Source organism: Bos taurus, chromosome 7 (assembly GCF_002263795.3).
Source record: "Bos taurus isolate L1 Dominette 01449 registration number 42190680 breed Hereford chromosome 7, ARS-UCD2.0, whole genome shotgun sequence".
In the NCBI taxonomy this organism is placed as follows: domain Eukaryota; kingdom Metazoa; phylum Chordata; class Mammalia; order Artiodactyla; family Bovidae; genus Bos; species Bos taurus.
In genome coordinates, this window is record NC_037334.1 from 110,465,884 (window position 1) to 110,493,656 (window position 27,773).

At 40.1% G+C, this 27,773-nt stretch overlaps 1 protein-coding gene across 2 annotated transcripts in view; it reads left to right on the forward strand.

The window, feature by feature from the left end:
- The window catches only part of CAMK4 (calcium/calmodulin dependent protein kinase IV), a 280,284-nt gene that overhangs the window by 170,098 nt on the left and 82,413 nt on the right, over positions 1 to 27,773 (forward strand). For both annotated transcript variants that reach the window (XM_005212128.5, XM_002691014.7), the window contains exon 5: positions 20,146 to 20,218. In XM_005212128.5, coding sequence (XP_005212185.1) covers positions 20,146 to 20,218 — 73 coding nt within the window. The remainder of the gene's footprint in view (positions 1 to 20,145; positions 20,219 to 27,773) is intronic.

A 27,773-nucleotide genomic window follows, 5' to 3' on the forward strand; every position in this document is an offset into this window, starting at 1 on the left:
AACTCTCGGAGTTCACTCAAACTCATGTCCATCGAGTCGGTGATGTCATCCAGCCATCTCATCCTCTGTCGTCCCCTTCTCCTCCTACCCCCAATCCCTCCCAGCATCAGAGTCTTTTCCAATGAGTCAACTCTTCGCATGAGGTGGCCAAAGCACTGGAGTTTTAGCTTTAGCATCGTTCCTTCCAAAGAAATCCCAGGGCTGACCTCCTTCAGAATGGACTGGTTGGATCTGCTTGCAGTCCAAGGGACTCTCAAGAGTCTTCTCCAACACCACAGTTCAAAAGCATCAATTCTTCTGCGCTCAGCCTTCTTCACAGTCCAACTCTCACATTCATACATGACCACTGGAAAAACCATAGCCTTGACTAGACGGACCTTTGTTGGCAAAGTAATGTCTCTGCTTTTCAATAAGCTATCTAGGTTGGTCATAACTTTCCTTCCAAGGAGTAAGCGTCTTTTAATTTCATGGCTGCAGTCACCATCTGCAGTGATTTTGGAGCCCAGAAAAATAAAGTCTGACACTGTTTCCACTGTTTCCCCATCTATTTCCCATGAAGTGATGGGACCAGATGCCATGATCTTCATTTTCTGAATGTTGAGTTTTAAGCCACCTTTTTCACTCTCCACTTTCACTTTCATCAAGAGGCTCTTTAGTTCCTCTTCACTGTCTGCCATAAGGGTGGTGTCATCTGCATATCTGAGGTTATTGAGATTTCTCCCAGAAATCTTGATTCCAGCTTGTGTTTCTTCCAGTCCAGCATTTCTCATGATGTACTCTGCATATAAGTTAAATAAACAGGGTGACAATATACAGCCTTGACATACTCCTTTTCCTGTTTGGAACCAATCTGTTGTTCCATGTCCAGTTCTAACTGTTGCTTCCTGACCTGCATACCAGTTTCTCAAGAGGCAGGTCAGGTGGTCTGGTATTCCCATCTCTTGAAGAATTTTCCACAGTTGATTGTGATCCACACAGTCAAAGGCTTTGGCATAGTCAATAAAGCAGAAATAGATGCTTTTCTGGAACTCTCTTGCTTTTTCCATGATCCAGCAGATGTTGGCAATTTGATCTCTGGTTCCTCTGCCTTTTCTAAAACTAGCTTGAACATCTGGAAGGTCATGGTTCATGTACTGCTGAAGCCTGGCTTAGAGAATTTTGAGCATGACTTTACTAGCGTGTGAGATGAGTGCAATTGTGCAGTAGTCTGATCATTCTTTGGCATTGCCTTTCTTTGGGATTGGAATGAAAACTGACCTTTTCCAGTCCTGTGGCCACTGCTGAGTTTTCCAAATTTGCTGGCGTATTGAGTGCAGCACTTTCACAGCATCATCTTCACAGTTTGAAATAGCTCAACTGGAATTCCATCACTGCCACTAGCTTTGTTTGTAGTGATGCTTTCTAAGGCCCACTTGACTTCACATTCCAAACCACTTCAGTATTCTTGCCTTGAGAACCCCAGGAACAGTATGAAAAGGCAAAATGATAGGATAGTGAAAGAGGAACTCCCCAGGTCAGTAGGTGCCCAATATGCTACTGGAGATCAGTGGAGAAATAACTCCAGAAGGAATGAAGGGATGGAGCCAAAGCAAAAACAATACCCAGTTGTGGATGTGACTGGTGTTAAAAGCAAGGTCCGATGCTGTAAAGAGCAATATTGCATAGGAACCTGGAATGTCAGGTCCGTGAATCAAGGCAAATTGCAAGTGGTCAAACAAGTGATGGCAAGAGTGAACGTCAACATTCTAGAAATCAATGAACTAAAATGGACTGGAGTGGATGAATTTAACTCAGATGACCATTATATCTACTACTGCAGACAGGAATCCCTTAGAAGAAATGGAGTAGCCATCATGGTCAACAAAAGAGTCCGAAATGCACTACTTGGATGAAATCTCAAAAACGACAGAATGATCTCTGTTTGTTTCCAAGGCGAACCATTCAGTATCACAGTAATCCAAGTCTATGCCCCAACCAGTAATACTGAAGAAGCTGAAGTTGAATGGTTCTATGAAGACCTACAAGACCTTTTAGAACTAACACCCCAAAAAGATGTCCTTTTCATTGTAGGGGACTGGAATGCAAAAGTAGGAAGTCAAGAAACACCTGGGGTAACAGGAAAATTTGGCCTTAGAGTAAGAAATGAAGCAGGGCAAAGACTAATAGCATTTTGCCAAGAAAATGCCCTGGTCATAGCAAACACCCTCTTCCAACAACACAAGAGAAGACTCTATACATGGACATCACCAGATGGTCAACACCGAAATCAGATTTATTATATTCTTTGCAGACAAAGATGGAGAAGCTCTATACAGTCAGCAAAAACAAGACCAGGAGCTGACTGTGGCTCAGATCATGAACTCCTTATTGCCAAATTCAGACTGAAATTGAAGAAAGTAGGGAAAACCACTAGACCATTCAGGTATGACCTAAATCAAATCCCTTATGATTATACAGTGGAAGTGAGAAATAGATTTAAGGGACTAGATCTGATAGATAGAGTGCCTGATGAACTATGGACTGAGGTTCGTGACTCTCTCCCTAGCTTACAAATTTAATGGATGCTGGTAATACCCTGTGAAACTGTTTATTTAAGCATGTGAATTTAATACTCTTTGGGAGAGTTCTTAGAAGAAGCAACAATATAGACGAAAATACCATGAATGAAATAAGAAAAAGCATGAATGAAGCTTAGGAGTGGTAGATTTACACAAGGTACAGCAGAATTCATTTAAGTATAATTTTGTGTATTGCATCATGAATGTGTCCAGGCAGCCCTCAGGACTTGATTTCTGAAGCACATCACTCGGGGCTTTTCACCCTGTGTATTTGATCTTCAGTGCCCATCCTCTCCAGGCCAGTGTGTTTCTCACATAAACCTACAGTCATCTAAAAACATCTCCATTTAAGAAAAAGCTGCCATTGGTGGGGCGAGCAGTTGGGCTCCTAATCTTTGTGCCAGGAAGTCTGAGGGCCTCAGGATCTGATCAGATTAGAGCTTTTCAGCTGCGTTTCTTGTGCTAACTTCTGGGCTGGAGATGAACTCAATTCAATTTACAGCAATTAAGATGACAGGAGCAAATGTACAGAAGTCATATTTTAAAGCAGATCCATAGCGAGAAAGAGGCATCGCCTGTGTTTTCTCATTCTGCATTTAAAATGATGAGAAGATGAGCAGCCCTAGCCATGGGGAAGAAGAACATGTGTTTCAGGAGAAAACAGTGGATGTTGGAAGCATGGCCTTCGAGTTAGAGGCCTGTGGAGGCCATGGGGTGTGGGCCTGGGGGAGACACGGTGCCTCTTTCCCAGAGATCCCTGTGCCCAGGCCCATCGGTGGCTGGGAGGCCTGTAGGAACTGGGACCCCAGGGCAGCCTTTTGGGTTGGCGTTGTGATTAAAATCCTAGGAGAGATTTTAGTTTTAGCAATTGACAATGGAACAACAGGAAATTGTGCAGCGTAGATATAAACTACTTGGTCCTGGACCTTTGAAAATGATCTGAAGTCACTAGTATATTTTGTATAAAGCTATAAACTCTTCCTACCATTGTGTAGGTGACAAATCATGGTAGTATTTGCATTGCCCATGACTTCATCACTCATAGAAATCACAGATATTGTTGTGTTATATTAGCTGTTCCAGAGATCTCGAAACTGTTTATACTCATCAATTTTTTGAAGCTGTGAATTAAGGTTTGCCACTGGACCTTGTTATCTAACTCAGTAGGTCTTATTATTCTACCACATATCCAAAATGTATTTGACAAGCATAATTCATTATAATTAGTTTCCTTTATAACCCATGTAGTTTAATTATATTTTTTAAAACATTCTAAAAACAGTCCAGTAGGCTCTCCCAGACTGCCAGAGGAGGCTGTGGCATACTGCCCTCTGTTCTGTGGTTTGTGCCAGGCAGTTCATTTACACAGGCCACTCTGGCCAGTGCTTAATTAGTGAATCTGAAACCATGTTTTGAGGTTGTTGGTTTAGACGCTAAGTTGTGTCCAACTCTTGCAACCCCATGGACTGGAAACCTACCAGGCTCCTCTGTCCATGGGACGCTCCAGGTAAAAGTACTGGAGTGGGTTGCCATTTCCTTCTCCAGGGAATCTTCCTAACCCAGGAATCGAACCTGCATCTCCTGCATTGCAGGCAGATTCTTTACTGACCAAGCTACCAATGAAGCCCTGGTTTTGAGCTTAGTGCCTGGAAAGCTATCTTATGCTTTTGCACTATTTCAGAGTTATTTTTATGATAGCATTCAGTTGTTTTTTGAGCAGCTAGTTATCTAGACCTCTTGTCTAATAGCACATGGTTATAATGAGGTATCAAAGTTCTGGTTAAAACTAGAGTTAGGCTCTCTTGTGTAGCTTCTGAGGATTGTTTCTTCATCAACAGTATTTTGTAGTGCTGTTTTATAAGAGGCACTGAAGAAACTGGATGAAAAGTAGACCTCATATAAGAGAACTCATAAAATTAACTTTTAATGCATTTATGATCTCATTTTATGACATATCTTTATTTTGGTTACTAATTAATTTTCTCAGTTATCATTTGTTACATAAGTAAATTAATATTTTGTGAAAACAATATGTCACTAATTACTCATATGATTTTTGTTGTTGTTCAGTCACGAAGTTGTGTCTCTTTGCAATCCTGTAGACTGCAGCACACCAGGCCTCCCTGTCCCTCACCATCTCCTGGAGTTTTCCCAGTTTCATATTCATTGAATCGGTGATGCCATCCAACAATCTCATCCTCTGTCGTCCCCTTCTCCTACTGCCTTCAATCTTTCCCAGCATCAGGGTGTTTTCCAGTGAGTCAGTTCTTCTGATCAGGTGGCCAAAGTATTGGAATTTCAGCTTCAGCATCAGTCCTTCCAATGAATACTCAGGACTGATTTCCTTTAGGATGGTCTGGTTGGATCTCTTTGTAGTCCAAGGGACTCGCAAGAGTCTTCTCCAACACCACAGTTCAAAAGCATCAAGTCTTTGGCGTTCAGCCTTCTTTATGGTCCAACTCTCAAACATCTGTAAATGTATTCTCATATCCATGTATCAAAAAATATAAATATGCCATTCTATTTTGAATTATTCATTTGTTTCCAACTCTTTGCAACCCCATGGGTTGTAGCCCACCAGGCTCCTCTGTCCATGGGATTATCCAAGCAAGGATACTGGAGTGGGCTGCCATTCCCCTCTCCAGGGATCTTCCTGACCCAGGGATCAAACCCAGGACTCCAGCATTGCAGGCAGATACATCATCTTCTGAGCCAAGAGGGAAGCCCTGAATAGCTAAGTTTCCCAGATTGCTAAATGAAGCAACATTAATATATTTTTATCTAGTAATTGGGCTTCCCTAGTGACTCAATGGTAAAGAATCCTCCTGCCATGCAGGAGATTTGGGTTTGATCACTGGGTTAGGAAGATCCCCTGGAGGAGGAAATGGCAACTCACTCCAGCATTCTTGCCTGGGAAATCCTACAGACAGCGGAGCCTGGTGAGCTACAGTCTGTGGGGTCACAAAGAGTTGGACACAACTGAGTGACTGAGCACAGTAAACTTTTAACTGTATATACATTGTTTGGTTTCTTGGGCATTTTCTTTTGAAATCTCAGCTGAATTTTTGGTAAGAATTGTTATTGTTGCTCGCGAAACAACTGCTGTATTTTGCTGAATTGAGTCACTTTTGTTAGTGCAAGTTCTATTGCCCATTGCTCGGTGAGGCCAGACAAACCGAAATGTCAGAGTTTGGAGCAGAGAAAGGTTTATTGCAGGAACATGCAGGAGACTGGTGGCTCATATTCTAAAAACCCCCAAGCTTGAGCTCCCCGAAGGGATTTGGCAAAGCATTTTTAAAAGCCAGGTGAGGGATCACAGGGTTTGTGATCAGCTCTGCACAGTTCTCCAGTTGGCAGATAAATGAGGTCACAGGGCAGCATCACAGGGGTTAACACACGCCTGGGGCTGTGTGCTGTGCGCTCATGGTCATCAGGTGGTTAATGTCTTCCATTTGCTAGCGGGAGGCTTCACATCTGTACAACTCAGGGAGCAGGCTTCAGATACTGTTGCCTTCCTCAGAGAGGACTCAACAGAGGGTGTGGGGGAGGGCCTGTCCTCAGAAGACAGCTTAGGGCCCCACTCCATTACATTTTTTTTAATATAAATTTATTTATTTTAATTGGGGGCTAATTACTGTACAATATTGTATTGGTTTTGCCATACATTGACATGAATCCTCCACGGGTGTACATGTGTTCCCCATCCTGAACTCCCCTCCCACATCCCTCTCCATACCATCCCTCTGGGTCATCCCAGTGCGCCAGCCCAGAGCATCCTGTATCATGCATCGAACCTGGACTGGCAGTTCGTTTCTTATATGATATTATACATGTTTCAATGACATTCTCCCAAATCATCCCACCCTCTCCCTCTCCCACAGAGTCCAGAAGACTGTTCTCTACATCTGTGTCTCTTTTGCTGTCACACATACAGAGTTATCGTTACCATCTTTCTAAATGCCATATATATGTGTTAGTATACTGTATTGGTGTTTTTTTTTTTTTTTCTGGCTTACTTCACTCTGTATCCCCACTCCAGTACTCTTGCCTGGAAAATCCCATTGATGGAGGACCCTGGTAGGCTGCAGTCCATGGGGTCACTAAGAGTTGGACACAACTGAGCGATTTCACTTTAACTTTTCACTTTCATGCATTGGAGAAGGAAATGGGAACCCACTCCAGTGTTCTTGCCTGGAGAATCCCAGGGACGGGGGAGCCTGGTGGGCTGCCGTCTATGGGGTCGCATATGGTCGGACACGACTGAAGTGACTTAGCAGTAGCAGCAGCAGTAGCAGTCACTCTGTATAATAGGCTCCAGTTTCATCCACCTCATTAGAACTGATTCAAATGTATTCTTTTTAATGCCTGAGTAATACTCCATTGTGTATATGTACCACAGCTTTCTTATCCATTTGTCTGCTGATGGACATCTAGGTTGCTTCCATGTCCTGGCTATTATAAACAGTGCTGTAGTGAACATTGGGGTACACGTGTCTCTTTCAATTCTGGTTTCCTCGTTGTGTATGCCCAGCAGTGGGATTGCTGGGTCATATGGCAGTTCTCTTTCCAGTTTTTAAGAAATCTTCACACTGTTCTCCATAGTGGCTGTACTAGTTTGCATTCCCACCAACAGTCTAAGAGAGTTCCCTTTTCTCCACACCCTCTCCAGCATTTGTTTCTTGTAGACTTTTGGATAGCAGCCATTTTGACTGGCGTGAAATGGTACCTCATTGTGGTTTTGATTTGCATTTCTCTGATAATGAGTGATGTTGAGCATCTTTTCATGTGTTTGTTAGCCATCTGTATGTCTTCTTTGGAGAAATGTCTGTTTAGTTCTTTGGCCCATTTTTTGATTGGGTCGTTTATTTTTCTGGAATTGAGCTACAGAAGTTGCTTATATATTTTTGGGATTAATTCTTTGTCAGTTGCTTCATTTGCTATTATTTCCTCCCATTCTGAAGGCTGTCTTTTCACCTTGCTTATAGTTTCCTTTGTTGTGCAGAAAGTTTTAATTTTAATTAGGTCCCATTTGTTTATTTTTGCTTTGATTTCCAATATTCTGGGAGGTGGGTCATAGAGGATCCTGCTGTGTTTTATGTCAGAGAGTGTTTTGCCTATGTTTTCCTCTAGGAGTTTTATAGTTTCTGGTCTTATGTTTAGATCTTTAATGCATTTTGAGTTTATTTTTGTGTATGGTGTTAGAAAGTGTTCTAGTTTCATTCTTTTACAAGTGACTGACCAATTTTCCCAGCACCACTTGTTAAAGAGATTGTCTTTTCTCCATTGTATATTCTTGCCTCTTTTGTCAAAGATAAGGTGTCCATAGGTGTGTGAATATATCTCTGGGCTTTCTAGTTTGTTTCATTGATCTCTATTTCTGTCTTTGTGCCAGTACCATACTGTCTTGATGACTGTGGCTTTGTAGTAGAGCCTGAAGTCAGGCAGGTTGATTCCTCCAGTTCCATTCTTCTTTCTCAAGATTGCTTTGGCTATTCAAGGTTTTTTGTATTTCCATACAAATTGTTAAATTACTTGTGCTAGCTCTGTGAAAAATACCATTGGTAGCTTGATAGGGATTGCATTGAATCTATAAATTGCTTTGGGTAGTATACTCATTTTCACTATATTGATTCTTCCAATCCATAACATGGTATATTTTTCCATCTATTAGTGTCCTCTAATTTCCTTTACCAGTGTTTTATAGTTTTCTATATATAGGTCTTTTGTTTCTTTAGGTATATATACTCCTAAGTATTTTATTCTTTTCGTTGCAATGGTGAATGGAATTGTTTCCTTAATTTCTCTTTCTATTTTCTCATTATTAGTGTATAGGAATGCAAGGGATTTCTGTGTGTTGATTTTATATCCTGCAGCTTTACTGTATTCATTGATTAGCTCTAGTAATTTTCTGGTAGCTAGTCTTTAGGGTTTTATATGTAGAGGATCATGTCATCTGCAAACAGTGAGAGTTTTACTTCTTTTCCAATCTGGATTCCTTTTATTTCTTTTTCTGCTCTGATTGCTGTGGCCAAAACTTCCAAAACCATCTTGAATAGTAGTGGTGAGAGTGGGCACCCTTGTCTTGTTCCTAACTTTAGGGGAAATGCTTTCAATTTTTCACCATTGAGGATACTGTTTGCTGTGGGTTTGTCATATATAGCTTTTATTATGTTGAGGTATGTTCCTTCTATTCCTGCTTTCTGGAGGGTTTTTAAATAAATGGATGTTGAATTTTGTCATAGGCTTTCTGTGCATCTATTGAGATAATCATATGGCTTTTATTTTTCAATTAGTTAATGTGGTGTATTACATTGATTGATTTGCAGATATTGAAGAATCCTTGCATCCCTAGGATAAAGCCCACTTGTTCACTATGTATGATCTTTTTAATGTGTTGTTGGATTGTGATTGCTAGAATTTTGTTAAGGATTTTTGCATCTATGTTCACCAGTGATACTGGCCTGTAGTTTTCTTATTTTGTGGCATCTTTGTCAGGTTTTGGTATTAGGGTGATGGTGGCCTTATAGAATGAGTTTGGAAGTTTGCCTTCCTCTGCAATTTTCTGTAAGAGTTTGAGTAGGATAGGTGTTAGCTCTTCTCTAAATTTTTGGTAGAACTCAGCTGTGAAGCTGTCTGGACCTGGGCTTTTGTTTGGGGGAAGATTTCTGATTACAGTTTCAATTTCTGTGCTTGTGATGGGTCTGTTAAGATTTTCTATTTCTTCTTGGTTCAGTTTTGGAAAGTTGTACTTTTCTAAGAATTTGTCCATTTCTTCCAACAAGTTGTCCATTTTATTGGCATAGAATTGCTGATAGCAGTCTCGTATGATCCTTTGTATTTCTGTGTTGTCTGTTGTGATCTCTCCAATTTCATTTCTAATTTTGTTGATTTGACTTTTCTCTTTTTGTTTCTTGATGAGTCTGGCTAATGGTCTGTCAATTTTATTTATCCTCTCAAAGAACCAGCTTTTGGCTTCGTTGATTTTTTGCTATGGTCTCTTTTGTTTCTTTTGCATTTACTTCTGCCTGAATTTTTAAGATTTCTTTCCTTCTACTAACCCTGGGGTTCTTCATTTCTTCCTTTTCTAGTTGCTTTAGATGTAGAGTTAGGTTATTTATTTGACTTTTTTCTCGTTTCCTGAGGTATGCTTGTATTACTATGAACCTTCCCCTTTGCACTGCTTTTACAGTGTCCCACAGGTTTTGGGTTGTTGTGTTTTCATTTTCATTCATTTCATTGCATATTTTGATTTCTTTTTTGATTTCTTCTGTGATTTGTTGGTTATTCAGCAGCATTTTGTTCAGCCTCCATATGTTGGAATTTTTAGTAGTTTTTCTCTTGTAATTGAGATCTAATCTTACTGCATTGTGGTCAGAAAAGATGCTTGGAATGATTTCAATGTTTTTTAATTTACCAAGGCTAGCTTTATGGCCCAGGATGTGATCTATCCTGGAGAAGATTCCCTCCATTACGTTTTGATTTGTTCAAAAATCTAGAAAGATCCTTGTTACTATAATATCTAGAAACTGCATGACTGAGCTTGCTCCTAAAAGCAGCAATAACGTTCTGTCTGTTGCGTTTTCCTTTGGGAAACATGGGTATGGCCGTCCCTCTGGATCTGCCAGCAGTTGCTTGCAGCGGCTGAGCATCCCTTCCCAGTCCAGTGCTTTTTTTTTTGCCATGATAAGGAACAAAAGCAAATGTCCACAGTCTGAAATTTTTTTGGCATCCATTCACTTAACAATTAGTACTGATTCCACAAATATTTATTGACCACCTACCATGAACAGCTTTGCAGGGATGATCAAAGCAACAGTATAGTGAGAAGGCTGATAATTTTTCCACAATACCCAACAGAAGACATTGACCAAACACATCTACCATAGTGATGCTATAGAGAAAAAGATTGCAGGATTTCACTTTCCTTTGCTTGCTCACCAGTATCTTCACCTACAACCTTATATCTCAGTTATAAACCTGCATTTGCAGCTTGAGAAGTTCCTTCCTATTGCTCTTCCCAATCCATCATGAATGGCCTAGGTCATAGCTCTACTTATTAAATATTTAAAATTGAATATCTGAGTTTCAGAAACTTGTCCTTGTGACATTCTGATGAGCAAATCAACTGAGAACAAAATTTTTCTTTTAGCAGAAGGAGCCTGGAAGAGAAGCAGTTGGGTTTTTATGGCAGAACCTAGTAATGGTATACAGAGTTCACGGGGGATCAGGTGGGGAAGGCACCTGCATTTGAGCTCCTGCCCTTATGCCTGCTCTCAAGATGTTTCTGACAGCAAGAGTTAATACATTTCTTGGCTGTACAAACCTTAGTGTAGCATATATTTATGGTGATGTATTTATTAGCGATTTCTCCATTATGTGTGGTCTCCTCAGAGGCAGGGCCCAACTCTTATTCCTCTTTACCTATTTGTTTTTGGCTGTGCGGAGTGTCGGTTGTGTGCGGGCCTTTTCAGCGGTTGCAGAGGGCGGGGCTGCCCTAGTGGCCCTGCGCGGACTCGCTGCGGCGGCTTCTCCTGTGCGGAACACGGGCTCCAGGGTGCCTGCGCTTCCGTGGTTGTGGCACAGGGGCTTGGTTGCTCCAAGACATGTGGGGTCTTCCCAGATCAGGGGTCAAACCTGTGTCCCCAAAATTGGCAGACAGATTCTTTACCACGGAGCCACTTAGGGAAGTCCCCAAATCTTATTCTTTATTAAGTCCAGCAAGTACGGGCTCACATTTGACAGTTAGAAATATTGATTAAATATTATTATCCCATCTTCACGATGTAATTCTCTCTGTAGTCTTGGTCCTTTTCCTTAGAATGGTTTCCCTGCTCTCCAGTCCCATGCTTCTCCCCTGCATGTATCCCACCCCCAGCTCCCATCCTCCCGACAGCTAGAAAACTCCTGTATGTCCTTCAGGTATGAGCCACCTCTGGAATACTTTTCTCACCCTGCATGGCCTGCAGAATAAATTGTCTGCCCTTCCTAGGAGCTCCCAGGCCATTCTCTAATATCTGTCACCACATTTAGCACACTGTGTAGATTGTTGTCTGTGTTTTTATACCAGGAGAAACCAATTGCCTGCAGAAGCCTTGTTTGGTGTACTACTGAGCACCTAGCACACAGTTGTCATTCCATAATATTTATTAGATAAATAAATACATGGGTACCTTTGTTAGAATGCATCATCCTTATTAATTGGATGAAGTATATTGCTATTTTAATATATAGTATAGGAAAGTAGTGAAATTTTCATTATTCTTTCTACAATCGCTACTCTTCCCTCTATACTACCTGAAAACAGTCCCGAGTAAATTCACTCCTCCAGCCAGCCAGTCACTAGACATTCACACAAGGACATGTTCTGAACACAGGCCCTTAACCCTTAATTATATCAAAATGAAAACTCACAAACATCATACTTAGGTCAAAGCTTGAGAATTCACAATAAAGTGAATTATGGAAAAGAAATTCTAGTGAGTGAAGCACTTCTTTTCTAAGGGATGGATGGAGAAGCTCATAAGAATTCATGTATATTTAACAGACAAGGAGGGTTTCTTATCAGGAAGGCCACTCATGGTTGTGCAAGTTGGTTCTGGACCAACCCAGAAAGAGTTCTTGTGTAAACAAAGCCATGAGTCGTGCCCCCTGGAGGGGTATCCCAAAGTTGTGGTAAAGCTCTAGTCTCGAATGACTATGGGAGAGTCCACACTGATTTCTGCAGGGCCAGAGGTAATGGATTCTCTCCTCTTCTGGACAGAATGGGAGATGGGAAAAAAATGTTAATTATCAGCCATTCTTTTCCATCATCTGCGTAACAACGTCCTTCCTTTAACAGGACTGGAGCAAACCAAGCAGGTGCAGCCCCCAGAGGACACATTAATCACATTTGTGTTGGTTGATGGGTGTGCCACAGAATCCACACTTAGAGAGGAATGCAGAGGGTGAGGTAATGGTAGTCAAAGTTCTCTACTTCCTCTGACACAGTAGTTTTTCTTTTCCCCTTTTAAGGGGATACTCCATTTGAAAATACTCAGAGAGTATCAGTCAGTCAGTCAGTTCAGTCACTCAGTTGTGTCTGACTCTTTGCAACGCCATGGACTGCAGCACATCAGGCTTCCCTGTCCATCACCAACTCCTGGAGTTTGCTCAGACTCATGTCCGTTGAGTCAGTGATGCCATCCAACCATCTCATCCTCTGGCGTCCCCTTCTCCTCCTTCCTTCAATCTTTCCCAGCATCAGGGTGTTTTCCAATGAGTCAGTTCTTCAGGAAGTCAGTCAGAGAGTATAGTTCAAGTATAGTTTCAATTAAAATTTTAGTAAGTAGATTATATAACTTAATCATGAATTGAAAAAACTCACATTGTTGTAAGGAAATGTCATGTGAAAATAAATTTCTAAGGACCAGTTAATAATAACCCCCTGAGTATTGTAATCTGTCTTTACATTTTATTTGACCCTGGTATGTAACAGGTGTCTAATAAATAAACTGTGATGTTCATAATAAATGAACTGTGGTATTGGAGAAGACTCTTGAGAGTCCCTTGGACTGCAAGGAGATCCAGCCAGTCCATTCTGAAGGAGATCAGCCCTGGGATTTCTTTGGAAGGAATGATGCTAAAGCTGAAAGTCCAGTACTTTGGCCACCTCATGTGAAGAGTTGACTCATTGGAAAAGACTCTGATGCTGGGAGGGATTGGGGGCAGGAGGAAAAGGGGACGACAGAGGATGGTGCGGCTGGATGGCATCACCAACTCGATGGACGTGGGTTTGGGTGAACTCCAGGAGTTGGTGATGGACAGGGAGGCCTGGCGTGCTGCAATTCATGGGGTCAAAAAGAGTCAGACACAACTGAGCGACTGAATGAATAAATAAAAAAATTAGGAAGAATATTCCATGTTTCATTCTTTGAAAATATATGAGTTTTTTTGGCAGTGTTCAAAATAATTGCATGAAGAAAATAATTAATTTCTTCCCATCAATATAGTTTTTCTGAATCTTAATAATTATGGTCATTGAGGTATCTTCTTTTAATACATCTTTTTATTTTGTCATATCTGTTCTGATCATACCCTATTTGGAAAACATTTTCAAAATATAGCATCAGATACTTTGAGAACTTAAACTTCTTGCCACAACATTAAAAAAGAAGGTACTTTCTGAAAACTAACTATACTATTTGAGATACTAACCATCTAGGAAAAATTACAATGTTAAATTACAAAAATTCAACAGTTTTTAAAATTGTTTTTTGCTGTTCTGTCTCTTTTATGTTTTGAATTGACCTTTTTCAGATGTCTTTTCCACAAACATTTTGTGAGATGAAAACGTCTTGTGTAAGTTGTTAATCTACAGTCTATCAAAAAAAAAATGTTTTCTCTTAAAATTCTGGGAAGACAAAAACCACTATAAAGTTGTTTTTCAGTCTTCCCAAATATCCCTATAAGATTAGACCAAAAAACTAGCACGGAAAAACCAAAACCTCACAGACAACATCTATAGCAAAACCAGGTGACAGAGTATCTCTGTGACACTAAAATATGAACAAATGAGGACAAAATAATGACAATTTGGCAGAGCTGTATGGTATTAGCATTTATGGAAGAAGAGGCAGAGGACGCAAGAGGACATGTGATAGAACTAAGAACAGAACACTCAAATCTCCAAATCATTGGGAGCAGGATGGGCCAGTATAAGAAGAAAGCTAAGGGCTGGAAGAAGCACAAGCTGGGATCAAGATTGCCGGGAGAAATATCAATAACCTCAGATATGCAGATGACACCACCCTTATGGCAGAAGGTGAAGAGGAACTAAAAATCCTCTTGACCAAAGTCAAAGAGGAGAGTGAAAAAGTTGACTTAAAGCTCAACATTCAGAAAATGAAGATCATGGCATCTGGTCCCATCACTTCACGGGAAATAGATGTCAGACTTTATTTTTTTGTGCTCCAAAATTACTGCAGATGGTAATTGCAGCCATGAAATTAAAAGATGCTTACTCCTTAGAAGGAAAGTTATGACCAACCTAGACAGTATATTGAAAAGCAGAGATATTACTTTGCCAACAAAGATCCGTCTAGTCAAGGCTATGGTTTTTCCAGTGGTCATGTATGGATGTGAGAGTTGGACTGTGAAGAAAGCTGAGCACCGAAGAATTGATGCTTTTGAACTGTGGTGTTGGAGAAGACTCTTGAGAGTCCCTTGGACTTCAAGGAGATCCAACACGTCCATCCTAAAGGAAATCAGTCCTGGGTGTTCATTGGAAGAAATGATGCTGAAGCTGAAACTCCAATACTTTGGCCACCTCATGCGAAGAGTTGACTCAATGGAAAAGACTCTGATGCTGGGAGGGATTGGGGGCAGGAGGAGAAGGGGATGACAGAGGATGAGATGGCTGGATGGCATCACTGACTCGATGGATGTGAGTCTGAGTGAACTCCGGGAGTTGGTGATGGACAGGGAGGCCTGGCATACTGCGATTCCTGGGGTTGCAAAGAGTCGGACACGACTGAGTGAGTGAACTGAACTGAAGGGCTTTTTGGCATACACCCCCAGTAAGGTTTGAAGAGACTGCTACAGTCAAGGCCCTATGAACTCTTGAAATTAATATCTAAAGCCTCTTTGGAGGGTGGCAGGGGGAGAAAATGTATTTAGGAGAAACTTCTGGAAAGAGACTTCAGTAATCAGAATAGAGAGGATAGGTGAGGGAATGATGTTCCAGACGGAAGAGATCTTAGAAAGGATGAGGTCCAGACTTTGAAAACTTCATGAAATTAACTATACAGTCTAGAGCTGTGACACTGGAATAGATATCCTGACCTGTCAGTCTGTAAAAAGGTTGAGAAACAAATTTCCCTTAAAAATAAGCAGCAAAGCAATGGCTTAGTTAATTCCAAAACAAAATGATTATAAAAAGATAGAAAACAAGAAGTAGAATAGGGTCCCTTCAGGCGGTGAAAGCATGGTGGGAGGATATGCCCAGAAAAGGAAGGAAATTATAACAATGCAAAATAAACTAAAATTAAGAAAACCATAGAAAAAAGCAATATAAGTCAAAAGTAGAAAAGCTTTTCTTTAAAGTGTACTTGCTTTGTGGTATAAGTTTCACAGCACACTGAGTAAACATTTCTATAGATTATATCCGTTTAGCCTTGTTAGGAAATCCGCCTGAGCTGTGCTGGCGCCCGTGCCGCTCGTCTGCTTTGTACACGGCCGTCCGCGTCTCAGTCTCCTGCCCCTGCCATGGCCTCCCTTCTCCCCTTTCCCCACGTGGACCACTGGTTTGTTCTCTCTACCTGGAATGTGTTTCTGTCTTATTATGTACATTACTAGTTTGTTTTATGTTCTATATTCCACATATAAGTGATAACATAGAGTATTTGTCTTTCTCTGTTTGATTTATGTCACAAAGCATAATTCTCTCTGGGTCCATTCCCATTGTTGCAAATGGCAGGATTTTATTCCCTTTTACAGCTGATTAATATTCCATTATGCCTATGTTGCACATCTTTACCCATCATTTGTTGATGGACACTAAGGTTGCTTCCATGTCTTGGCCATTGTAAGTGGTGCTGCTGTGAACATCTGGGTGCATGTAGCTTTTTGAATAGTGTTTCCCTTTTCTTTGGATATATACCCAGGAGTGAAATTGCTGGATCATATGGTAGTTCTATTTTCAATTTTTTGAGGAACGTCTATACTGTTGTCCAATATGGTTCTACTGATTTACATTCCTGCTAACAATGTACGAGGGTTCCCTTTTTTCCACATCCTTGCCAACATTTGCTATTTGTGGGGTTTTTGATGATAGCCTTTCTAAAAGGCATGAGGAGATATCTCACTGTGGTTTTGAGTTGCCTTTCTCTGATCATCAGTGATGTTAAACATCTTTATATGTACCTATTGGCCATTAGTATATCTTTTGAAAAGTCTGATTTGATCCTCTGCCCATTTTTCAATCAGGTTGCCTGTATTTCTGCTGTTGACTCGCATGAGCTGGCACACATGTCAGTGGGTGCCTGTGTGCTCAGTCTGTCAGTCGTGTCTGACTCTGTGATCCCGTTAACTGTAGCCCACCAGGCTCCTCTGTCCATGGGATTTCCCAGGCAAGAATACTGGAGTGGGTTGCCATTCCCTTCTCCTGGGGATCTTCCCAAACCAGGGATCAAACCTAAGTCTTTTGCATCTCCTGAATTGGCAGGCAGATTCTTTACCACTAGTGCCATCTGGGAGGCCCATATATGTTGGATATTAATTCCTTATTGGTCATATCATTTATAAATAGTTTCTCCCATTCAGTAGCTTGTCTTTTCATTTTGTCAGTGGTTTTCTTTGCTATGCAAAATCTTTTAAGTTTAATTAGGTCCCACTTGCTTATTTTTGCTTTTACTTCTTTTGCTTAGGAGACAGATCTGAAAAAATATTACTATTATTTATGTCAAAGAGTTTTCTGCCTAGATTTTCTCCTAGAAGTTTTATGGTTTCAGGTCTTATATTTAGATCTTTAATCCATTTTGAGGGGTTTTTTTTTTTTAATGGTGTGAAGAAATTTTCAAATCTCATTCTTTTACAAGTAGCTGTCCAGTTTTCCCAGCAGCATTTACTGAAAAGACTCTCCTTTCTCAACTCTGTATTCTTGACTCTTTTGTCATATATTAATTGGCCTTAAGTGTGTAGGTTTATTTCTGCAGTCTCTATTCTGTTCCTTGATCTATGTACCTGTTTTTGTGCCACCTCTGTGCTGTTTTGATTACTGTAGCTTTGTAGTATAGTCTGAAGTCAAGATGCATGATACCTCCAGCTTTGTTCTTTTTCCTCAAGATTGTTTTGTAAATTTGGGGGTTTTTGTGATTCCATGGAAATTTTAGGATAATTTATTCTAGTTCTTTTTTTTTTTTATTCTAATTCTGTAGAAAATGTCATGGGTAGTTTTCGGGGTTGCATTAAATCTGTAGATTGCTTTGCATAGTTTGTGAATTTTAACAATATTTATTCTAATCCCAGAACACGGGCTATTTTTTCATTTCTTTGTGGTGTCTTCAGTTTCCTTCATCAGTGTTCTCTAGTTTTCAAAGTGTAGTTCTTTCACTTCCTTGGTTAAGTTTCTTCCTAAGTATTTTATTTTTTGGACATAGTTGTTTTTTTTTTTTTTTTTTTAAACTTTACATAATTGTATTAGTTTTGCCAAACATCAAAATGAATCCATCACAGGTATACATGTGCTCCCCCTCCTGAACCCTCCTCCCTCCCCATACCATCCCTCCAGGTCATCCCAGTGCACCAGCCCCAAGCATCCAGTATCGTGCATTGAACCTGGACTGGCATAGTTTTAAACAGGATTATTTTCTTGCTCTCTCTTTCTGATCATTATTAAGTGAAGTGAAGTTGCTCAGTCGTGTCCGAATCTTTGCGACCCCATGGACTGTAGCCTACCAGGCTCCTCTGTCCATGGGATTTTCCAGGCAATAGTACTGGAGTGGATTGCCATGTCCTTCTCCAGCAGATCTTCCTGACCCAGGGATTGAACCCGGGTCTCCCGCATTGTAGACAGACACTTTACCATCTGAGCCACCAGGGAAGTCCTGATCATTATTAGTGTATTGAAAAGCAAATGGATTTCTGTATATTAATCTTACATCTTGCAACTTACTTGAATTCATTTATTACATAGTTTTTTTTGTGAAGACTTTAGGACTTCCTATATAGAGTGTCATGTCATCTGCAAGAAGTTCCATTTTACCTCTTCCCTCCCATTTTGGATGCCTTTTATTTATTTATTTTTTGGTCAGATTTCTGTGGCTAGGATTTCTAATACTGTGTTAAGTAAAAGTGGAGAGAATGGACATCCTTGTCTTGTTCCTAATTTTAGAGAAAAGGCATTTAGCTTTTCACTGTTGAATGTGATGTTGGATTTTGTAATCCAGCTGTAATCCAGCTGTGGATTTGTCTTAAATGGCCTTTATTATTTTGAGATGTGTTCCCTCTCTACACAGTTTGATGAGATTTTTCATCATGAATGGTTGTTGAATTTTGTCAAATGCTTTTGCTGCATCTATTGAGATGATCATGTGATTTTTATCCTTCCTTTTGTTAATGTGGTTCAGCACATTCATTGATTTGCAAATATTTAACCATCCTTGCATCTTGGAATAAATCCTACTTGTTCATAGTGTGTGACTCTTTCAATACATTGTTGAGTTAGGGTTACTGATATTTTGTTGACAATGCTTGCATCTACATTAATCAGATATTGGCCTATAATTTTCTTGTTTTGTGTTATCTTTGTCTGGTTTTGGTATCAGGGTAATGGTGGCCTCTTAAATTTTGGAGTTTTCCCTCCTCTTACATTTTTTGGAATAGCTTGAGAAGGATAGATATTAATTCTCTTTTATGTGTTTGTTAGAATTACCCTGTGAAGCCCACTCCCACCTGGACTTAAGTTTGCTGGGAGTGTTTTTAATTACAAATTCAATTTTAATACTACTGATTCATCTGTTCAGATTGTCTATTTCTTTCTGATTTAGTCTTGACAGGTTTGTTTCGTATTTAGTCTTGACAGTTTATTTCCAGAAAGTCTTCCATTTCTTCTAGGTTGTCCAAGTTGTTGGCATATAACTGTTCATGGTATTCTCTCTCTTTTTTTTTTTCTTTGTATTTCTGTGGTATTTGCTGTTATTTCTCCTCTTTCATTCCTTATTTTGTTTATTTGAGCCCATAAAGTAGAAAAACTCTTATATGTGTGTAATTGCATACCCCAAAGAAGAAATCCAAAGCAATGGAAGAAAATAAATATGAAACATTCTAATTCAGGAAAATTCTTTTAAAAAAAGAAAAGACTTTAATTTCAAAAGAAAATGTCTGGCCCAAATCTATGCAAAAGGAACAAGTCATTTATTTGGAAAAGAAAAGCAGATGAGAGGGAGTAAGGGGGTGTAAAAGAGGAGCTGCAGATAAAAAGAGAAGAAGAGACATATCAGCCAATCAGTTGCATGGACTTAATTTTAATACTGATTCAAACAAACCAATTTTAAAAACAAATAGAAAGTTGAAACTGCATATCTGATGATATTAAGGAATTGGCATTTATAGATATGATAATGGCATTGTAGTTATGATTTTAAAAGATCCTTTAATTTTAAAGATACCTCCTTAAATATTTATGAATGAAATTATATGATGTCTTATATTTGCTTTAAAATAATAGAGGAAGAGGGAAAGTAATTGGATAGACAAAGCAACATTGGCCATGAATTAGTAATTGCTGAAGCAATGTGACAATTAAATGAGATGGTTCATGGTATATTGTCTACTTGTTATAGGTTTAAAATTATTTGCAACACAGAGTTTGAAAATAATTTTTTGTCCCCGACAGGATGGATACTTCAAGCCTAGGCAAAATAAATATTTTCCATTTTCGTAAATAAACCTGAAGACTTCTAGATTGCCAACTTATGGAAATCTTTCCCCTCGTGTTATGGTAGCCTGCTGTAATTGTTTAGATAAATCTTCTGTAACATTAATTTAACCTCTTTTAACATCTGCTCAGTTGAATGCATGTGTCTGAGAAGCATTTCATGGTTTTTTTTAGGATTGTGGAAAAGGGATATTATAGTGAACGAGATGCTGCAGATGCTGTCAAACAGATCTTGGAGGCAGTTGCTGTAAGTATGAAGTGACGGCAGTGGTGCAACTCTTGGTGATGTCTTCCTTTTATAGAGTCATCTTTAAGAAGTATATTTCAGTGACAAACCATAACATTTACAGAAAAACTGTATGAAATATTTATTAGAAAATGTTGAACAAATTTATATTTTCTGATGATAACTCAGACTCTGAAAGATGCAGTCCTGATATGTAATGCCGTAAGTTTATAAGAATCATGTCCATTCTGTTGTTTTGAGTAAGATCAGACTTTGGTGCCTATGGTTGTTTTTTTCTCTCTGCATTTCTTGAGTTTTTCTCTTTTTTGTTTTTGTTGTTTAGTAAGGAAGTGGGAAAAGGTTCAAAGAGATAAATATAGACCTTAGAGCATAGAGATTGTTGAGTTTTCTTTCAAGAAAAGAAATGAGTAAATTAGGAGAATAAATTCTGACAATTTTTTGAAAGGGAGAAGAAGTGTGTTAACACCTTAAACTGGAATAAAGCTTTATAAATTGATGGAAACATGCACCCATATTTACACACACACAAAAATGTAATTTTGAGTTTAATTGTATTGAATTAGTAGGGGAATATTTGTCTAGATAAAACAGACTCAATTGGTGAAAATCTTCCCATATATTCAGTGGTGTCTAGTACATCCTTGGAGAAGGTAATGGCACCCCACTCCAGTACTTTTGCCTAGAACCTCCCATGGACGGAGGAGCCTGGTGGGCTGCAGTCCATGGGGTCGCTAGAGTCGGACACGACTGAGCGACTTCACTTTCACTTTTCACTTTCCTGCATTTGAGAAGGAAATGGCAACCCACTCCAGTGTTCTTGCCTGGAGAATCCCAGGGACGGGGGAGCCTGGTGGGCTGCCATCTATGGGATCGCACAGTCAAACACGACTGAAGCGACTTAGCAGCAGCAGCATTACATCCTTGGACACTTTGGTGATCCTTTTATTGAACCTAAAGCCAGAACAAATTTAAAACAAAACCCGTATTATTTTACCTACTCACAAAGCTTTACAAAGCTTCAGTTTAGGAAGCAGGTTACTACATTCAAGTCAAAAATTCTTTGAGAGAAGTTTTATAAAAATCAAATTTTCTCTGATTGCTGAAAATAAGGGTTAATTTGGAGAAAAAAATTAAAGTGATTTTTCTTAGTATTTCACAGGTAGAAAGAAGCAATTTAAAACTTGTAAGAAGTAGCTGACATTTATGAAATAGTTTGTTGTCAGCTACCTGGCTATAGAGAGCTATAAAAAATAAGGCAGTTGGGAACTCTAAGTAATCATTGATATAGTTCACATCTGTCCTGAATCACACACTTTTAAGACTGTATCTATGCTTGTTTTTGAACCCACAGAAGTTGAAAACCTCAAGGCTCTTGGGAAATATGTTGCAAGCATAATTATACCCCTCAGGCGACAAACCTTAAAACCCTTCTCTTTGCCCCTATGGCATCTCAATTCTTGCCCCAAATATTTCACACTATTTGTGTAACTGTAATCTTGCTTCTTCTGCTTTTTAGCTTTAGATAGCATTTTTAAAAGCTTTTACAGTGAATATGAAAGATGTTTCCCCTTTGGGTTTGAATTCATTCAGTCAGTCTTTAAGTGCAGTCTTTAAGCCTTCTTGATACTCAGCCTCTTGAAATAAATTCCAGATTGTCTCAAGTTAAACAGTCTAGTCAGTCTGGACATTTGGGACGGGTCATCATGTCATCTGTCATAAAGCACAAGGCCAAAGCTTAAAGCCCTCTTTTCTATTTACTTATAGAGATAACCAGGGAATATTTCATCTCCTCTGGTAGCTCACTGTTTCTGCAACCTCTAGTCCTTTCCTTGTTACCACTGATATCCTACTGTTCCTCTACTTTCAGAAAAACCACCGTCATTCTCTTTTATCCACCCCTGATGCTGCCTTCTCTCTTTTGCTAACCATAGTTCTCTTGGACATATATTAATTTCAAAGCCATAAACTTGGAGCCTGGAGAAACTTGCAATATAGAGTGTACAGTGAATTTAACAAAATAAAAGGAAATGGTTGAAGAAATATTAAATATGTCTGCTATGTCAAAAAAAATAGATTCTTTTGTTTGAATTGTTTTAAATATTATAGTGATGGGCATGAAGAGTTGCAAACAAAGTCATCTAACCCTTTAAGGTTATGGGACAAATACGGTATCTGAACATTGAAGAAAGAGAGGAAATGAACATGATTATAAGGATGCAAAAAAGGATGAAATAGTGGAAGTTCCTTTTGTTAAATTTTTAAAATCTGTAATCTCCCCTAAAAAAGAGATAAATTTCTTTTAAATAAATTTAAATTTAAATACATTTAAATTTAAATAAACTTGGCCTGTTAGAATTAAGATAAAGAATTAATGCTAAAGAGTCGGACAGGACTGAGCAACTTTACTTTCACTTTTCACTTTCCTGCATTGGAGAAGGAAATGGCAACCCACTCCAGTGTTCTTGCCTGGAGAATCCCAGGGACAGGGAAGCCTGGTGGGCTGCCGTCTATGGGGTCACACAGAGTCGGACACAACTGACGCGACTTAGCAGCAGCAGCAGCAGCAGCAGCAGCAGCATTGAAGAACTGGAAAGACAAAAGGGGAACACTAAACTGATCTATTGTAGAGGTAGCAGCTTCGAGATGCAACCTCCTTTTAGACTGGAGAAACCCAGTAAAGAGGCTGGATGATTAAAGTTTAGAAGTGTAAAGGAGGTGCTCTGTAGTCCTGTGTGCAGGCCCACTGTGAGGACCTGCCCATGAAGCTGCTCCTCAGACCTTGGAGAAGAGTGTTCTAGCCAACCAGTGCGAGTATCACTGAAGAGGGGCCCGGAATTGGTTCTATGAGCGCTGGAAAACTGGAAACAATGGCTGCTGTCCAAAGGATCTGCCCCTGCAAGGTGAAGAAGTGTTTCAGAAGTGCATGGGACAGGCTCAGAAAAGGAGCAAGTGCCTTCATCCTCTTCCAGCCTCCACTGCCTCCCTGGTGCCCTCTAACACAGAGTCACACAGGAAACCAGTGAGGAAGAGTGTGGCTGGTAACTCAGTCCCAGCTTCACAAAGGACTGTAAAAGGCAAAGTTAAAGTTGAGAGACAATACCTTAATAAATGGTACTGTAAGTTATTTGAAAACAAAAATCAATTCTCAAAATTTCTATTTCTATTCATAGACTCTTTAAAGTTTTCATAGGCTTTACTAATGCGTGTGAAATGGTTCTGGAGGTCAATGAAATCAAAACAAATGCAGCAGCATTAAAAACTTACTATCTATGTTTATAAAGGGCAATATATATGTTATTCAGCTTTACATTGTTTGACATGTTTAAGCCTTCTTCCATCTGACCTCTAATTCCTGTTGACAGAACCAGTCTACTTTTATAAAGATGGAAAGGGCTAGAACCCCTTTCCTCATCCTCCCTTGCTGCCAAGGGCATATGACCCAGTCCTCACCAGTGGGTTCTGAGGGGCCATCTACTCATGAACTGTTGGAAAAGTTTCCCTTTAATAAAAGGAGAACCAAGGGCGGAAAGGTCTTCTCTCCTCTTCACTGTCATCTTGGAGCCTATCTGTGATGCTGGGAGCTGCTTTTGCTGTCTTGTAATTATGAGGAGAAACATAACTGTGCTGAAGACGGCAGAGAATGCATTTGGAGTTCTGTTTGACACCTCTCAGTATTTCTGCCGCTTTAAGTTGTGTGTCTTGTTACCTGAAGCGAGAGGCACTGAACTTACTCTTGAATAAATGTTTGTGTATATACTAATAATGGTTGTGTGTCAGAGCACACTGCATACTTTTCCATCTATGTAAACGTGGCAGGAAGGGCATACTCCTGGACAAAGGGATTCTGGTGCCGCAGTTGTCTAAAAACTGAACTTCACTGAGTGTAAAGCACACACCAACGTGCCGTGTGTATCTGTGCTAGTCGCACCTGACTCTGTGAGACCCCGTGGACTGCAGCCTGCCAGGCTCCTCTGTCCATGGGATTCTCCAGGCAAGAATACTGGAGTGGGGTGCCATTTCCTTCTCCAGGGGATCTTCCTGACCCAGGGATCCAACCTCCATCTCTTGCATCTCCTGCATTGGCAGGCAGATTTTTACCACTGCACCATGGGAAGCCCCCCACATACTGTTAAATCAGGATTAAGTATGATTCAAAGGGACAGTGAGGTTTAAGGTTACTAACATTAAGCTTGTTTCTGGCACTTGTTCTTGTGAATGTTGTTCCTGCTTGGGTCCACTTATTGTCAATAAAAAGATTCTTCTGTGGAGTTAATAAGCATTGAGCGACTAGAACAGCAAATGTGGGTGGTTTTGGTTTTTGAGTTGGTCAGTTCCTGTGATATTTACTTTGGAGGATAGATTTTGGTGCAAGGCTGAAGGCATTAAAATATAATGAGAATTTTACCAGTAAAAAGTAAGTGTAGTTTCTAAGAATTGAGAGATTACATTCATCAGAGAAGAAATACAGTTCTGTTAATATTCTAATGTTTTTTATTTATAAACATAGAATAAAATAGATCAGTGGCTCAGGCATAGCAGGGACATTTTATCAGAAAAAAAATTGGAGCAAAAAAATAATCTACATTCTGAAAATTATAGCTCAGTATTAAGAACATGGAGATCTAAAAATAATGCCTGGGAAGGAGGTATTTTGCTCTAATGTATGGAATGTTTCTGTACGTCATTATTGGCAATGAGAACAATATCAAAAGTTTATCAATTCTGAGTGGCCTTCTCTCCTTTGATTACCAGGTGAATCACAATAAATTCTGACGTACATGTCTAGAAATTTTCCAATTTCTATATATAAAACATCATGTCAGTTGTTACATTCTAAATGACTTGGTGCTTCTGTAAATGTTGAATGATGTCAGTCATTCAGTTCAACCATTAGCTAATTCTCTGGTATGTGCCACAATCTTGGATACAGAGATTAAGAAGTTCACTAGTTTATAGAGCATATAGACACATTGGCACATAGCTGTAAGAATATATATGTGTACCAACTGATGCATTTTGCAAATTCAAAGACATTACAGAAGGCAAAGCTATTCAAAACATCTAGAAAGAAACTGAATCAGAAAAATCTTGCCAGAGGAGGTTATATCTGTGTTGGGTTTTAAAAGAAAAAGATTCTTGTTTGGTAGGCAACCAGTATGAAAAAAAAAGGCAATTTCAGGAATATTCCTTTTCTCCAGTAAATTGTTATAGATCATAATAGACCAAAGGCAAAGGTGTGAACTGCTGGTCTTTGGAATGGTCTGGACCTAACAGAAGCAGAAGATATTAGGAAGAGATGGCAAGAATACACAGCAGAACTACACAGAAAAGATCTTCACGACCCAGATAATCACGATGGTGTGATCACTGACCTAGAGCCAGACATCCTGGAATGTGAAGTCAAGAGGGACTTAGAAAGCATCACTACGAACAAAGCTAGTGGAGGTGATGGAATTCCAGTTGAGCTATTCCAAATCCTGAAAGATGATGCTGTGAAAGTGCTGTACTCAATATGCCAGCTAATTTGGAAAACTCAGCAGTGGCCACAGGACTGGAAAAGGTCAGTTTTCATTCCAATCCCAAAGAAAGGCAATGCCAAAGAATGTTTAAACTACCGCACAATTGCACTCATCTCACACGCTAGTAAACTAATGCTCAAAATTCTCCATGGCAGGCTTCAGCAATATGTCAACTGTGAACTTCCTGATGTTCAAGCTGGATTTCGACGAGACAGAGGAACCAGAGATCAAATTGCCAACATCCGCTGGATCATGGAAAAAGCAAGAGAGTTCCAGAAAAGCATCTATTTCTGCTTTATTGACTATGCCAAAGCCTTTGACTGTGTGGATCACAATCAACTGTGGAAAATTCTGAAAGAGATGGGAATACCAGACCACCTGATCTGCCTCTTGAGAAATTTGTATGCAGGTCAGGAAGCAACAGTTAGAACTGGACATGGGACAACAGACTGGTTCCAAATAGGAAAAAGAGTATGTCAAGGCTATATATTGTCACCCTGCTTATTTAACTTCTATGCAGAGTACATCATGAGAAATGCCGGACTGGAAGAAACACAAGCAGGAATCAAGATTGCGAGGAGAAATATCAATAACCTCAGATATACAGATGACACCACCCTTATGGCAGAAAGTGAAGAGGAAATAAAAAGCCTCTTGATGAAGATGAAAATGGAGAGTGAAAAAGTTGGCTTAAAGCTCAACATTCAGAAAACAAAGATCATGGAATCTGGTCCCATCACTTCATGGGAAATAGATGGGGAAACAGTGGAAACAGTGTCAGACTTTACTTTTCTGGGCTCCAAAATCACTGCAGATGGTGACTGCAGCCATGAAATTAAAAGACGCTTACTCCTTGGAAGGAAAGTTATGACCAACCTAGATAGCATATTCAAAAAGCAGAGACATTACTTTGCCAACAAAGGTTCGTCTAGTCAAGGCTATTGTTTTTCCTGTGGTCATGTATGGATGTGAGAGTTGGACTGTGAAGAAGGCTGAGCACCGAAGAATTGATGCTTTTGAGCTGTGGTGTTGGAGAAGACTCTTGAGAGTCCCTTGGACTGCAAGGAGATCCAACCAGTCCATTCTGAAGTTCAGCCCTGGGATTTCTTTGGAAGGAATGATGCTAAAGCTGAAACTCCAGTACTTTGGCCACCTCATTCGAAGAGTTGACTCATTGGAAAAGACTCTGATGCTGGGAGGGATTGGGGGCAGGAGGAGAAGGGGACAACAGAGGATGAGATGGCTGGATGGCATCACTGACTTGATGGAAGTGAGTCTGAGTGAATTCCGGGAGTTGGTGATGGACAGGGAAGCCTGGCGTGCTGTGAATCATGGGGTCGCAAAGAGTCGGACACGACTGAGCGACTGAACTGAACTGAACTGAAAGCACACTTGAGAACTAGGGCTTGAGTGAGAGGCAGGGAGCCTATCCTGAGAGGCTTGCATGATTTGTGGAAGAGGGTCCGTTTTTCTGTGGGTGAAGAGGCCTGAGGGACTTTGACTGCAGGACCACCCTTCCTTGTGGTAGCATGACGTCCAGGAGCAGGGAGGCCAGTGAAGAGATTGTGGAGATGTCCAGCAAGAAACAAAAGTCATCTGAAGCGACGTGCTTTGTGATGTTGTGAGTGAAATATTCTAACAGCTAAGGCCATGCAGAGCTCCCCTTGGACTTCCACTGTCAGTATTTATTAGTGAAGACTTATTTATATGTGAAGGTGTAGAGAGGATGAGCAGTAAACCAGAGTGGGGAGCGTGTAGAGCAGAGGACGCGCAGCGTGGACCAGAACCCGATTGAACTGGCCCCGTCACCTGCAGCGCGGTGCCTTCTCCCCTCCCCTCTGCCCTCCTGCTCTCCAGGCTTCATTCACTGCCTTCTCATAGTTTCTCTAGTGACTTTTTTCTTCAATTTCTGTTTCCTTCTCCTACATATTTCCCTTTTGTACTCTTCTTTTGCCTCTCCTCCAGCTGAAAACAAGTGATGAATAACACAACAACAGCAAAAACTAAAAAAACGTTTTAAGAGACCAACCAACGCC